The 14,058-nt window shown below is 44.7% G+C and overlaps 1 protein-coding gene across 18 annotated transcripts in view; it reads left to right on the top strand.

Moving 5' to 3' along the window:
• The window catches only part of myo18ab (myosin XVIIIAb), a 299,483-nt gene that overhangs the window by 152,927 nt on the left and 132,498 nt on the right, over nucleotides 1-14,058 (top strand). For all 18 annotated transcript variants that reach the window (XM_038814300.1, XM_038814298.1, XM_038814286.1 and 15 more), the window contains one exon: nucleotides 8,590-8,763. In XM_038814300.1, coding sequence (XP_038670228.1) covers nucleotides 8,590-8,763 — 174 coding nt within the window. The remainder of the gene's footprint in view (nucleotides 1-8,589; nucleotides 8,764-14,058) is intronic.

Raw genomic sequence — 14,058 nt, 5'->3', positions numbered from 1 at the left:
CGGGTTCTTCAGGGAGTTTCCCGGAGTTCCCCACCACTAGTCAATGACACTTTAGTCATTTTTTGGGGCCCTGGCAGTTTTGCACTGGTTTAGTCCTCACTTCAATTTTTTTTTTAGCAGTGGGGAGCTGAACTAAGAGATTGGGCCGCCATTTTGAAAGGGTGCCCCGATCTCTAATTGAGCTTGTGCCCCCACCCCCCCATGAACAATGCCAACCCCCCCCCCCCAATGAGTACTACGCCCCAAGTGAAGATACCCCACTATGGGGTCCCCCCAGGCCCTCCTGCAGCATCCCCTCACTTCCAGGACCCCCACCCCTCAATTTCCAGAGGCCCCTACTTACCTGTCCTGCACACCCCCACCCTTCAAACCCCCCTCCGCCCTCATTTCATGGGCATGGGCCCCCCTCGGCCCTGACCCTTGGCAGTGCCACCCTGGCACTCAGACACCATTGTACTACTGCCCTAGCACTCAGACAGTGCTCCTCCTGTTTGGCAGTGCCACACAGGCACCTTGGCAGTGCCAGAGTGGCAGTGCCAAAATGCCAGGTGGACAATGCAAAGGTGCCCACGTTCCAGGGGTAGGGCCAGGGTGCCACCCTGCACTGACTCTGACTATCCAGGATTCTCTAATGGACTTGGAGACCCTCTGGGTGCCATTCCGCCTGCTCCACGTTTCTGTGGACAAGTGTAGAATGGCGCACAGCTGCAGACTCCCTGGGGAGGCTGAATAATTGAGCGAAATGATGACACTATTCCGCAAGTGTCATTTGGTCCCACCCCTTTGTGGGACCTGGGTAAATCCTGTGAGGCTCGCTGACAGGCCGCCGGAGGGCTCTCCCGAGATTCTCGCGCCGCGTTGTGCTCTTGCTTGAATGCAACACAGCAAGAGAATCGCGCAATATGTCTTCGAGCTTGACATGATGTTATATGTATGATGTCAGTCGTGTCAGTTCATGGGGTGATTTATTTGGCTAATACTCAATTCAGTTTGAGAAAGGAAAAAGCAATGCATTAAATTAATTTCAAATTGTGGCAACAACTGTGCCTTGCACTGCAGTTTTGCTATTTTGTATTGGTATGTGCTTTATTCGTCTGCATCGATAGTAAGTTGGAGCCCAAACAAGGGACAGGATTCTCTGATCCTAAGGCTGAGTGTTAACGCCGTCATAAATGCCGTTGCGTTTCCCGACGGTGTCAACATGGCCTCAGGAGCAGCAATTCTGACCCATACAGGGGGCCAGCACGGCACTGGAGCGGCCCACGCCGCACCAGCTGCCGATCCCGGCGTCAGATGGCTGGCATGGGGCTGCGCATACGCAGTGGGACCAGCGCAATTTCCGCACATGCGCGGTGTCCACCTTCTCTGCGTCGGCCCTGATGCAACATGGCGTAGGGCCACAGGGGTCAGCACAGAACAAAGGAGGCCCCCACCCCGAGAGGCCGGCCAGCCGATCGGTGGGCCCCGATCGCGGGCCAGGCCACAACAGAGGCCCTCCCCCGGGGTCCGCCCAAATCGCCCCAGGATCCATCCACGCCGAGGTCCCGCCGGGTAAGACCAGGTTAGAATGGTGCCGATGGGACTCAGGTTTTTTTGTACGGCTGCTCAGACCATCCCGAGCAGAGAATCGCTGGGGGGCGGTCCCAACCGGCACTGCGCCTTGGCACCGATTCTCCGCTCTCCTGAGAATCACGTTCCGGCGTCGGGGCGTGTGGCGCGATTCGCGCCGGTGGCGGCGATTCTCCGGCCCGGCCCTGGGGTGAGAGAATCCCGCCCCAGATGTCTGAGGCAATGATGCCAAATTATTTGAGATTCTTTTAAGGAGTTCATTCTCCTTTACTTGTTGGGAAGTAAAGATAAAACAATCAAATGTATTAACAGGCGTATACCTGAGGATTACCGATTTGATAATAACCAGCAGTCACCATGAGTTCAATAGAAGAGGCAAAATACTGCAGCAAATGCTGGAAATATTAGCAGCTCAGGCAGTATCTGTAGAGAGGAGACATTTTTCCTGACTACATGATCTGCTTAGTATGTCTAACATTTGCGTTATGTTTCAGTTGAGAAAGATTGTTTTTGATGACTCTCCTTCACTCGTATGAGGAACTGAAGTCCTAAATGGATTCTGGCATTTCATATGATGATGTGTGCCTCGATTTTTAAAAAAAAGGGAAAACATTTAATCACAAAAGTTCAAAGCAATAAAATTCCAGGATGGGTGAAAGGTTGGCTAATTAGTAAACGGCAATATTATTTTTTAGCACAGTTAACTTGGAGGAGGAAGGGGAGGAGTTTTGAATAGAATGCCTTGTGACTTCTTGTTGAGACCCCCTATTGTCATTAATTGAACAGACCAACTTGGTGCAAATTGGTTAAATTGGAGTGTGATAGTCTTATGTGTTTTAAGGAAAAAATTATGGCCGTCCTCCTTGGCAGTGCATTCCAGACCATCATCACCCTCTGGGTAAAAGAGCTTTTCCTCACATCCCCCTTAAACCACCTGTCCCTCACTTTGAACTTGTGTCCCCTCGTGAATAATCCTTCAACTAAGGGGAATAGCTGCTCCCTATCCACCCTGCCCATGCTCAGTGTAACCTTGTACACCGTTATCAGGTCACCCCTCAGCCTTCTCTACTCCAACAAAAACAACCCAAGCCTATCTAACCTCTCTTCATAGCTTAAATGTTTGATCGCAGGCAACATTCTGGTGTATCTCCTCTGCATCCCTCCAATGCAATCGCGTCTTTCCTATAATGTGGAGACAAGAATTGCACAGTACTCCAGCTATGGCCTCACCATGGTTTTATGCAACTCCAACATGACTTCCCTGCTTTTGTAATCTATGCCTCGATTGATAAAGTCAAGTGTCCCGCATGCCTTTTTCACCACCCTATTAACCTGACCGTCTGCTTTCAGAGATCTATGGACAAACATGCCAAGATTCCTTTGTTCCCCTGAACTTCCCAGTGTCTTGCCTTTCATTGACAAGGCGGTCAGGAGGGCTGAAAGGGGTCACGAAAAGTCATTGGCAAATAGGGTTAAGGAAAATCCCAAGGCTTTTTACACGTACATAAAAAGCAAGAGGGTAGTCAGGCAAAGGATTGGCCCACCGAAGGACAGGGGAGGGAATCTATGTGTGGAGCCAGCGGAAATAGGCGAGGTACTGAATGAATACTTTGCATCAGTATTCACCAAAGAGAAGGAATTGGTGGATGTTGAGTCTGGAGAAAGGCATGTAGATAGCGTGGGTCACATTGTGATCCAAAAAGACGAGGTGTTGGGCGTCTTGAAAAATATTATGGTAGATAGGTCCCCTGGGCCTGATGGGATCTACCCTAGAATGCTGAAGGAGGCAAAAGAGGAAATTGTGGAGGCCTTGACAGAAATCTTTGGCTATTCTCCAGTCCTCTGGGACATCACCTGAAGACAGTAAGGATCCAATGTTGTTCCTTTGTTTAAGAAGGGTAGAAAGGATAATCCAGGGAACTACAGGCCGGTGAGCCTTATGTCAGTGATAGGGAAATTACTGGAGAGAATTCTTCGAGACAGGATCTACTCCCATTTGGAGGCAAGTGGTCGTATTAGCAAGAGGTAGCACATTTTGTGAAGGGGAGGTCGTGTCTCACTAACTTGATAGAGTTTTTCGAGGAGGTCACAAAGATGATTGATGCAGGTAGGGCAGTGGATGTTGTCTTTCTGGACTTCAGTAAGGCCTTTGGCAAGGTCCCTCATGGCAGACTGGTACAAAAGGTGAAGTCACACAGGATCAGAGATGAGCTGGCAAGATGGATATAGAACTGGCTAGGTCATGGAAGGCAGAGAGTAGCAACGGAAGGGTGCTTTTCTGATTGGAGGGCTGTGACTCGTGATGTTCTGCAGGGATCAGTGCTGGGACCTTTGCTGTTCGTAGTATATATAAATGATTTGGAGGAAAATGTAACTGGTCCGGTTTGCGGACAACACAAAGGTTGGTGGAATTGCGGATAGCGATGAGGACTGTCGGAGGATACAGCAGGATTTAGATCATTTGGAGACTTGGGCAGTGAGATGGCAGATGGAGTTTAATCCGGACAAATGTACGGTAATGCATTTTGGAAGCTCTAATGCAGGTAGGGAATATACAGTGAATGGTAGAACCCTCAACAGTATTGGCAGTCAGAGAGATCTTGGTGTACAGGTCCACAGGTCACTGAAAGAGAAGGTAGTTAAGAAGGCATACGGCATGCTTGCTTCATTGGCCGGGGCATTGAGTATAAAAATTGGCAAGTCATGTTGTAGCTGTATAGAACCTGAGTTAGGCCACACTTGGAGTATAGTGTTCAATTCTGGTCGCCACACTACCAGAAGGATGTGGAGGCTTGAGAGGGTGCAGAAGAGATTTACCAGGATGTTGCCTGGTATGGAGGGCATTAGCTATGAGGAGCGGTTGAATAAACTTGGTTTGTTCTCACTGGAAATTGCCCTTAGTGTTGGTGGGGTTACTGGGTTATGGGGATAGGGTGGGGGGTATGGGTTTGGGTAGGGTTGAGGGGCGACCTGATAGAGGTATACAAAATTATCAGAGGCATAGACAGAGTGGATGGTCAGAGACTTTTTCCCAAGGTAGAGGGGTCAATTATAAGGGGCATAGGTTTAAGGTGCGAGGGGCAAGGTTTAGAGGAGGCGTACGAGGTAAGTTTTCTACACGGAGGGTAGTGGGTGCCTGGAACTCGCTGCAGGAGGAGGTGGTGGAAGCAGGGACGATAGTAGTGACGTTTAAGGAGCATCTTGATGAATACATGAATATCATAGAATTATAGAATTTACAGTGCAGCAGGAGGCCATTCGGCCCAACGAGTCCGCACCGGCCCTTGGAAAGCGCACCCTACCCAAGCCCACACCCCCCACCCTATCCCCATAACCCAGTAACCCCACCAACACTAAGGGCAATTTTGGACTAAGGGCAATTTAGCATGGCCAATCCACCTAACCTGCACATCTTTGGACTGTGGGAGGAAAACAGAGCACCCGGAGGAAACCCACGCACACACGGGGAGAACGTGCAGACTCCGCACAGACAGTGACCCAAGTCGGGAATCGAACCTGGGACCCTGGAGCTGTGAAGTAATTGTGCTAACCACTATGCTACGGTGCTGCCAATAGAGGATGGGAATAGAGGGATATGGACCCCGGAAGTGGAGAAGATTTTAGTTTAGATGGGCAGCATGGTCGGTGCGGGCTTGGAGGGCCGAAGGGTCTGTTCCTGTGCTGTACTTTTCTTTGTTCTTTGTCAAATCTCTCCTTCCAAAGTGTATCACCATGCACTCGGGATTAAATTCCATCTGCCGCTAGTTGTCTGTTTGACCATCCCGTCTATATCTTCCTGTAACCCAGACACTCAACCTCACTGTTAACTAGCTTGCCAATCTTTGTGTCATCTGTAAACTTACTGATCTTACCCCCCAGATAGTCATCTATGTCGTTTATATGAATGACAAATACTAGGGACCCAGTACAGGTTCCTGTGGTACTCCACTGGACACTGACTTGCAGTCACTAAAACTGCCATCTGTCATCACTCTCTGTCTCCTACAACTAAGCCAATTTTAAATCCATCTTATCAAGTTACCCTGTATTCCTTCTTTATTAGTCTCCCATGTGGGTCCTTGTCAAAGGCTTTGCTGAAATCCATGTTAACTACATCAACTGCACTACCCTCATCTACACATTCGGTCATCTTCTCAAAAAGTTCAGTCAAAATTTGTTAGGCCTGACCTCCCTCTGACAAAGCCATGCTGATTATCCCTGATCAAATCTTGCCTTTCCAAGTGGAGATACATTCTCTCCTTCTGAATGTTCTCCAATAGTTTCCTTACCACTGACGTGAGACTCAGTGCTCTGTAGTTCCCTGGCTTATCTCTACAACCCTTCTTACGTGGTGGAGCCACATTAGCTGTTCTCCAGTCCTCTGGCACCTCCCATGTGACCAGAGAGGAAATAAAAACTTGGTCACAGCCCCTGCAAACTCCTCTCTAGCCTCCAAGAACAGCCTGTGACAGAATTCATCCGCGCATGGAGATTTGTCCACTTTTAAGTCTGCCAACACCTCCAATACCTTGTCACTCCCAATGTCAATTTGCTCAAGAATCTCACAGTCTCTCTCCCTGAGTTGCATACCTTCATCCTCATTCTCTTGGGTGGACAGATGTGAAGTATTCGTTCAACACCGTATCAATGCCCTCTGGCTCCACCCACAAATTGGTCCCGAATGGGCCCTACTCTTTCCCTGGTTATCCTCTTCCCATAGATATACTTATTAAATATCTTGGGATTGTCCCTACTTTTACCTGCCAGAGCTTTCTCATATTCCCTCTATGCTCTCCTAATTGCTTTCTTAAGCTCCATACTGCACTTGCTGTACTCCACTAATGCCTCCGCTGATTTGCTCCCCTTGGGGCTTTGGACTCTTTTTAAAAAAAAAGTGAATATTTGTTACTGGTCTCTAATCGGTTCATAATAGGTGATTCAAAACTAGGAAGGTTATTTGATGCTAGAGGTGGCAGAAATACTACAAAATCAATTGTACAAATATATAATTGCGTAAATCCATGGTACAAATGTAAAATAATATGCAAGATGGTGTGCATGAGTGGTATTAATAGGTTAGGATGAAATTGAGATGCGTTTTGAGTATTTGACCTGATGCTCAACAAAGTTGACCACTGTAGAGCAGCAATCATTTGGTAAAATAAAATTATATAGCCAAAGCAATGGAATGAAAATTAGATCACATCTTGAGTACTATCGCCAGTTGTGGTAATTCAGACAAAAGGGAGCAATTCAGGAGAAAGAGCACAAGAAGTTAAGTGTAACAAAAGACTGGTAAAATCTTGAGTATATTCAACCTTCACTACATAAATCAGGAAAATCATTTCACTCTAGTTTGATAGTTAAAAAAAGTGGCCAAAGGTTCCAACTGGTAAAAGGGAAGTTCGGTTTTGATGTTGAGAATTTCTTTACACAATTAACAATCAAAAGGTAGAAAGGAGTTCTGAAAGCAATAATTGTTTTTAAAATTGTGATGTCCTTTTGTTGTTCTGGTAAGGTTAATTTATTGAAATCATTTTCTTTGTGTGTTCTATGAACTTTGAAATTTTTAATGGAATTTGTTTGAAAAGTGAACTCCCACCTTCTCTATCCTAATATTAAAAATGTTGGTGGGCAGCACGGTGGCACAGTCCTACGGCGCTGAGGACCCGGGTTCGAATCCCGACCCTGGATCACTGTCCGTGTGGAGTTTGCACGTTCTCCCCGTGTCTGCGTGGGTTTCACCCTCACAACCCAAAAGATGTGCAGGGTAGGTGGAGTGACCATGCTAAATTGCCCCTTAATTGGAAAAAATAATTGGGTACTCTATAAATTTAAAAAAAAAGGTTGGCTATCTGGCCAGCGTATTCAGAAATGTGTATGTTGAGCTTCATTGCAATCTAAAGGGAGTGTTAGTGGACAGTAAATGACCTGGTTTTCTGAAACAGTTGCAATGCAACCTTATGTTCAACAGAGTAAATGTGCTATTTTGTGAGAAGTGTTCTCTGCTGTTATGAAGGCACAGAAATGTTAACATATCCAAATTGTGGAACCAAAACTTCAACTTACCACAAAACAAGAAGTCGGAAGTTGTAGGCGATAGTGCTATAAGTTATGAAGAAAAAAAAACTTTGAGAATGCTGAAGGTTAATTTATAGAAATAAACCTGTGATAAGTGACTTTGATAAGGGATTTTCTGGCCTTCCTGAGGCATGTTTTACGCCAACGGCTGATCATTTGCTGCTGGTGAGATCATTTGGTTCTGTTGATGTCTATGGCATTTTGCATGGCCTGTCCATCCTTCTGCCGGGGAGTGCGCCGCATGACGTCGCCTTTGTTGGACAGGAAGAGAAGACCCTGCCGGCGGAAAGGGTTGGAAAATCCTGCCCTTAGTATTAATCATATTTACTTTGAGAACATTTTTAAGATTCCTCCAAGTAAACAGTTCTCGCTTCTCCTAACAAGTGTTTATCCCTCTCAAAAACAAAACATTTGCTAACTTTTACTTAACTGTTTTGCACTTCAAGTTTTTTTCACATTATATCTGTATATGTATGTGTTTCTGTTCGTCTGAAATATATTGTCATCATTCTTGCTGTTCAAATCTGTTTCTGTATAGTACAGTTTTAAATTGGGGTGTATTAAATTTCAGTGGAATTCTAAACCTTATTCAATATCAGCTTTTTTATGTTATATGGTTGGTACCCAATGAGTACCCAAATTTTAAGTGAATTGCCCCGGAATTATAATGAAAGGACCCCATATCAGTTGTCTTTCCCTCCCACTACAAATAATATACATTTCACAAAATGCCCTGACTTGAAGCATGAATGCAAGTGCCAGTCAGGTCTGAGTATTAAATAATGTCCTCTAGTTAACAGTTCCGTTCATGTTGTCCGTTTTTGTTATTTTCTTCAGTTTAATTTCCCCCCCCCCCGATATTTAATGCATGTCTTTGTTTACATTGTAGTGATTTGAGCATGGTCACAAAACTGATCTTTTTATTATTGTAAATTCAAGCTGGGAGGAGACAGTTTGCCAGACATGAATGGGGCCAGAAAGCAGCATACCTGTTGGGTTGCAACTTAGAAGAATTGTCCTCTGCACTCTTTAAGCACCAGCCAAAGGGTGCACTTCAGAGATCAACTTCCTTCCGCCAAGGCCCAGATGAATGTGGACAGGGAGATGGATCAGGTAAAACCCTAACAACATATTGATCAATGTTGCTCGTTGTCAAAACAGTTGATTATATGGTTTCAGGAAATGGCCTAACTTTTAAATGAGGGTTTTGTGCACCTTTTATTTAACAAATGTGCAGAATAAAATGTGGTTAGAGTGATTGATTTGTACACATTCCTGTTTGGTTAGTGCAATATTGCCACATGGAAGTACATGTTTATATTTTGCTGTGTCATTTGCAGCTGGGATTCAGTTAAGCATAAATAAAGGAAAAATAAGTAACTTGGAATTATATAGACATACAAAGTGCTTTACAGTCAACAGATTATTTTGGAATGTTGCAATGATCTATAAATGTTGCAGCCAATTTTAATACAGCAAAGTCCCAAAAATAACAATCTAATTTTGCTGGTATAGGTTAAGGGAGCAATGTTGGCTAGGCTACCAGTAGAATTTATTTGATACATTTCAACCAATGTCTTGATATGTTCGATGTTTACCAAGGCATTGACTTGGTTTAACTACTGAGCTGGAAGATGGCACACACCTCTGGCAATTCAATACTCTTCAATACAGCATGAATTGTCAATCTAGATGATTTATCAAAGTAAATACTACTTGCTTGACCCCAAACCCAGCTCTAATCTTGATGCCCGAGCCCAATAAAACCAAGGTAACTCCCTCACCTTGGCAGTTATCCTGGTATGGCCCTCATCTCTGCTTTTTTCAGTCCAAGGGATGCAGACTTGAAAGCATAAAGCGGGCAACTGGTTTAGCCATCCGCCACCAGATCTGGTTGGTCCATGTAAAATACTATCTGGTCCCTCCTTCATCTGCTAAAATTCTATCCCAGGATCATCCTGGAATGCAGAGGTAGCACTGACATTTTCCTACTACAAACCATCTTCTTTATTACCTTTCCCCTGCCCCACTACCTTCGCTCCAACAAGAAATGCAAGGAGATCATGGACTTCTTTGTCGCTAAAATTAAGACCTCAGTTGCCTTTGCTGCATCTTCCCTAAGCACAGCGTTAGTTTTCACTTGTGCACTGATGGCACCAATCTCGCCACCACCTCCGTCGACTTCAGACTGTTCATATTACATTCAGTACTGGATAGACATAAATTTCCTACATTAAATATTGCAAAGGCTGAAGCCATTGTTTTCAATCACCGTCTAAACACTCCTATTTTTGATCCCCATAGAGACCAATGACTTAACTATGAATTTCCCAAACGACAAATGAAAATAACTAGGAATAAGGACTGTAACAAATAAACTAAAATCAACACGGATCAAACATTGATTACCAGTCAACTAATACTCCAAACTAAAGAAAAGGTACTTCTAACATAATCGAGAAAGATCTTGCAACTATTTTTGTTGTGCACCGTGTTTCTGGCAGAATTAACTATTCGTACACGTTCCTGGCTAGTCTCCCACGTTCTGCCTTCCGTAAACGTGAAGTCATCCAAATCCCACTTTTAACTTTCACATGTTAATTAATCACCCTGTGCTCACTGATCTACTTTGGCTCCCAGTAAGGCAATACATTGATTTTAAAATTTTCATCTTTGTTTTCAACTCACTCCATGGTCTCATCCTTCCCCCTTCTCTATAATCTCCTGCAACCCACAGAGATACCTGTGCTGCTTTAATTCTGGCTTCTTGAGCATCCTCAATTTGAATTGCTCAACCATTAGTGGCCACGCCTTCAATTGCCTAGGCCCTAAACTCTGGTATTCCCTTCTTTACACCCCTCTCCCTGACTGCCTAGTTTTCCTCCTGTCCTCCTGATGGCGGCACAGTGATTAGAACTGTTATATCACAGCTACAGAGGCCCCTGCTCAATTCTGGCCTCGGGTGACTGTCTGTGTGTAGTTTGCACTTTCTCCATGTGTCTGCGCAGGTTTGGATTCCTCCCACAGTCCAAAGATATGTAGGTTAGGTCAGTGTTCTTCAAACTTTTTTTCCGGGGACCCATTTTTACCAACCGGCCAACCTTCGGACCCACGCTGGCTGACCTTCGCGACCCACGCCGGCCGACCTGCGCGACCCACCATTTTCTCTTAACTTGTTTGCTGCTGACAAAAATGGAGGAAATGGTTTCCGGTGTCGGAAAGCATGGAGTCTCCATCTGTCCAAAGTTCTGCATATGTTTCCTGTAAATTTTTATCAAATAAACCCCCCCCCCCCTTCCGAACTTGCAAAAAAAATGAAATGTGTAAAATAAATGAAAAAATGAATAAAGCCCCCCCTGAACTTGCAAAAAAAATAAAATGAATAAAATAAATGAAAAAAAAATTAAATGAATAAAATAAATGAATAAAAACCACTGCAGAACTTGTAAAACAAAAAGTTGCAACGGTTTTTAAAAAAAATGGCGGCCGCACTGTGCATGCGTGCCCGATTATCGGCGTGCATGCGCATTCTGCGAACATGTAAAAATTTGGCCGCATTGATTGGGCACACATGCGCAATGTGGCCAATTTTTTTTTACATGTTCGCAGAATGCGCATGTGCGCCGGTCATCATGCGCGCATGCGCAATGCGGCCGACTTTAAAAAAAAAAAAACAGGTTCGTGGCCGCTTGCAGCCGGTGTTATTAAAAGTTGGCTGCTGCGCGGGGATTTTCGCGATCGGAAGCGTCGTGGACAACGACTCCGCAACCCACCCGTGACCCACGCGCGGGTCGCGCCCCCGACTTTGAAGAACACTGGGTTAGGTGGATTGGGCATGATAAATTGTGTCTCAAAGGTTATTTATTTATTTTTTTAATACTCTTTTTATTGTCACAAGTAGTACATTAACACTGCAATGAAGTTACTGTGAAAAGCCCCAAGTCACCACATTCCAGTGCCTTTTCGGGTACACGGAAGGAGAATTCAGAATGTCCAATCCACCTAACATCACATCTTTCGGGAATTCTGTAAACCGGAGCTGCATTTACAGGGTTAGGGTGGAGGCGTGGGTTAAGTAGGGAGTTTCTTCCAAGGGCTGGTGCAGACTCGATGGGCCAAATGGCCTCACCTGCACTGTAAATTTTATGATTCTATAAGACACGACTTAAAACCTACCTGTTTGAGCAAACTTTGGTTATCTAACCTACCATCTCCTTTATGTGGATTGAAGTCTTATTTTGTTTTATACTGCTCCTGTGAAGTGCCTTGGGGCATTGTATTACTTTAACGACACTAAATATAATTTGTTGTTCTTGAAATCTGGAGTAAAACTTTCCATTTTAAAACTTCTTTTACAAGTACATTAAGGGTAAGAGGACAACTAGGAGAAAGAGGAGGCACGAACAGTGCTACTTTGTATGTGGAGCCAGAGAACGTAGTTCGTAAGAAATGCACACTTTGTGTCAGTGTTCACTAGTGAGAGGAAGTGTGGGTATAGAAACCGGGGAGAAGACTGTGACAAAAGAAATTAACATTGAGAGGAGGTTCTGAGTAGTCTGGCAGGCTGAAAAGTAGATAAATAGCCAAGGCTGGATGAAATATATCCCAGGCTGTTGAGTGAAGCAAGGAAAGAAATAGCAGGGGCGTTGGCAATAATTTTCAATTCCTCTCTGGCCATAGGAGAGGTGCCGGAGGATAGTGGAGGCTAAAATGCGGTAGCATTATTCAGGAAGGGAGGAAGGGATAAACCATTAAACTACAGGCCAGTCAGTCTGACCTTAGCGGTGGGGAAACAATTGGAAGCAATTCTGAGAGACGAAATTAATTTGCATTTGGAGAGGCAGCATGGTTTTTGTTAAGGGGAGGTTATGTCTGACCAACTTAATTGAATTTTTTGAAGAGGTGACCAGGTGTGTAGATGAGGGCAATACATTTGACGCAGTCTACTTGGACTTCAGCAAGGCTTTTGATAAGGTCCCACATGGAAGACTGATTGTAGAGGTAAGAACCCATGGGATCCAAGGAAATTTGGCAAATTGGATAATTGTCTGAGTGGCAGGAAGCAGAGGGTGATGGTCAAGAAGTGTTTTTCTGACTGGAATTCTGTATCCAGTGGGGTCCCCCAGGGATCAGTTTTGGGGCCCTTGCTGTTTGTGGTTTATATAAATGATTTATACTTGAATGTTGGAGGGTTGAACATTCAGTTCGTGGATGATACGAAAATTGGTGTGTGGTAAATAGTGAGGAGGATAGCCTTAAATTACAGGATGCGCTGGTCAGATCGGCTGATCACTGGCAAATGAAATTCAATCCAGATAAGTGTGAGTTAATGGACTTGGCTGGACAAACAAGGTAGGGGAATATGCATGATGAACTGCATGATGCCAGGAAACACCAAGGATGTGAGGGATCTTGGTGCGTTTGTGCATCAGTACCTTAAGGTAGCAGGGCAGTTGGATAAAGTGGTTAAGAAGGCATATGGTATAATTGCCTTTATTAGCCGAGGCATAGAGTTTTAGGACAGAGGAAGGTAATGCATGAACTGTATAAAATGTTGGTTAGATGACAGAGTACTATGTACAGTTCTAGAATCCACATTATAGGAGGGATGTGATCGCACTGGAAAGGGTGCAGAGGGGATTTACCAGGATGTTGTCTGGACTGGAGAATTTGGTTGTGAAGAGAGATTGGATAGAGTGGGGTTGTTTTCCTTGGAGCAGAGGTGACTGAGGGAGGATATGACATGATTAAGACGTATAAAATTATGAGGGGCATAGATAAACAGGAAGAAACCTTTCCCCTTGGTGGAGAGATCAATGACTGGTGGGATAGCTCTAAGTTATGGGGCCGGAGGCTTGGAGGGGCTGTGAGGAAACACTTTCATCCAGAGGGTGGTGGGAGTCTGGAACTCACTGCCTGAAAGGGTGGTGGCGGCAGAGATCTTCAAAACATTTAAGAAGTATTTAGATGTGCATTTGCGATGTCAAGACATGCAAGCCTATGGGCCAAATACTGGAAAATGGGATTAGAATACTTGGATGGTTGTTTTTAACTAGCACAGATGCGATGGGCCGAAGGTTCTTTTCTGTGCTGTAGGCCTCTATGACTCTGTGATAGTGCCACCAAGTGAGTCAACTGAAACTATACTCAGCCAATTTTGCCAACATTTTGAACATTTTTGGAACTCAGTTTTTGTCTAATACATTTCTGTGAAATATATTGTGACTTTTTCCTTTGTTAAAGACATTATATCAATGCAACTAGTTGGGGATAGTGTAAAGTTGTCATCGGCTTGTGTAATAAGTCTGTTATCTTGCCATTCGGTACTGCAAAGCCATGCTTGCAGAGGTGGTTAATGACAGAGGCCTGTGAAATTACCCCCCAAGTTGTTACAGCCATGGATGTTAG

Source organism: Scyliorhinus canicula, chromosome 12 (assembly GCF_902713615.1).
Source record: "Scyliorhinus canicula chromosome 12, sScyCan1.1, whole genome shotgun sequence".
NCBI classification, from domain to species: Eukaryota; Metazoa; Chordata; class Chondrichthyes; order Carcharhiniformes; family Scyliorhinidae; genus Scyliorhinus; species Scyliorhinus canicula.
This window is presented reverse-complemented; position numbering and strand designations above follow the sequence as displayed.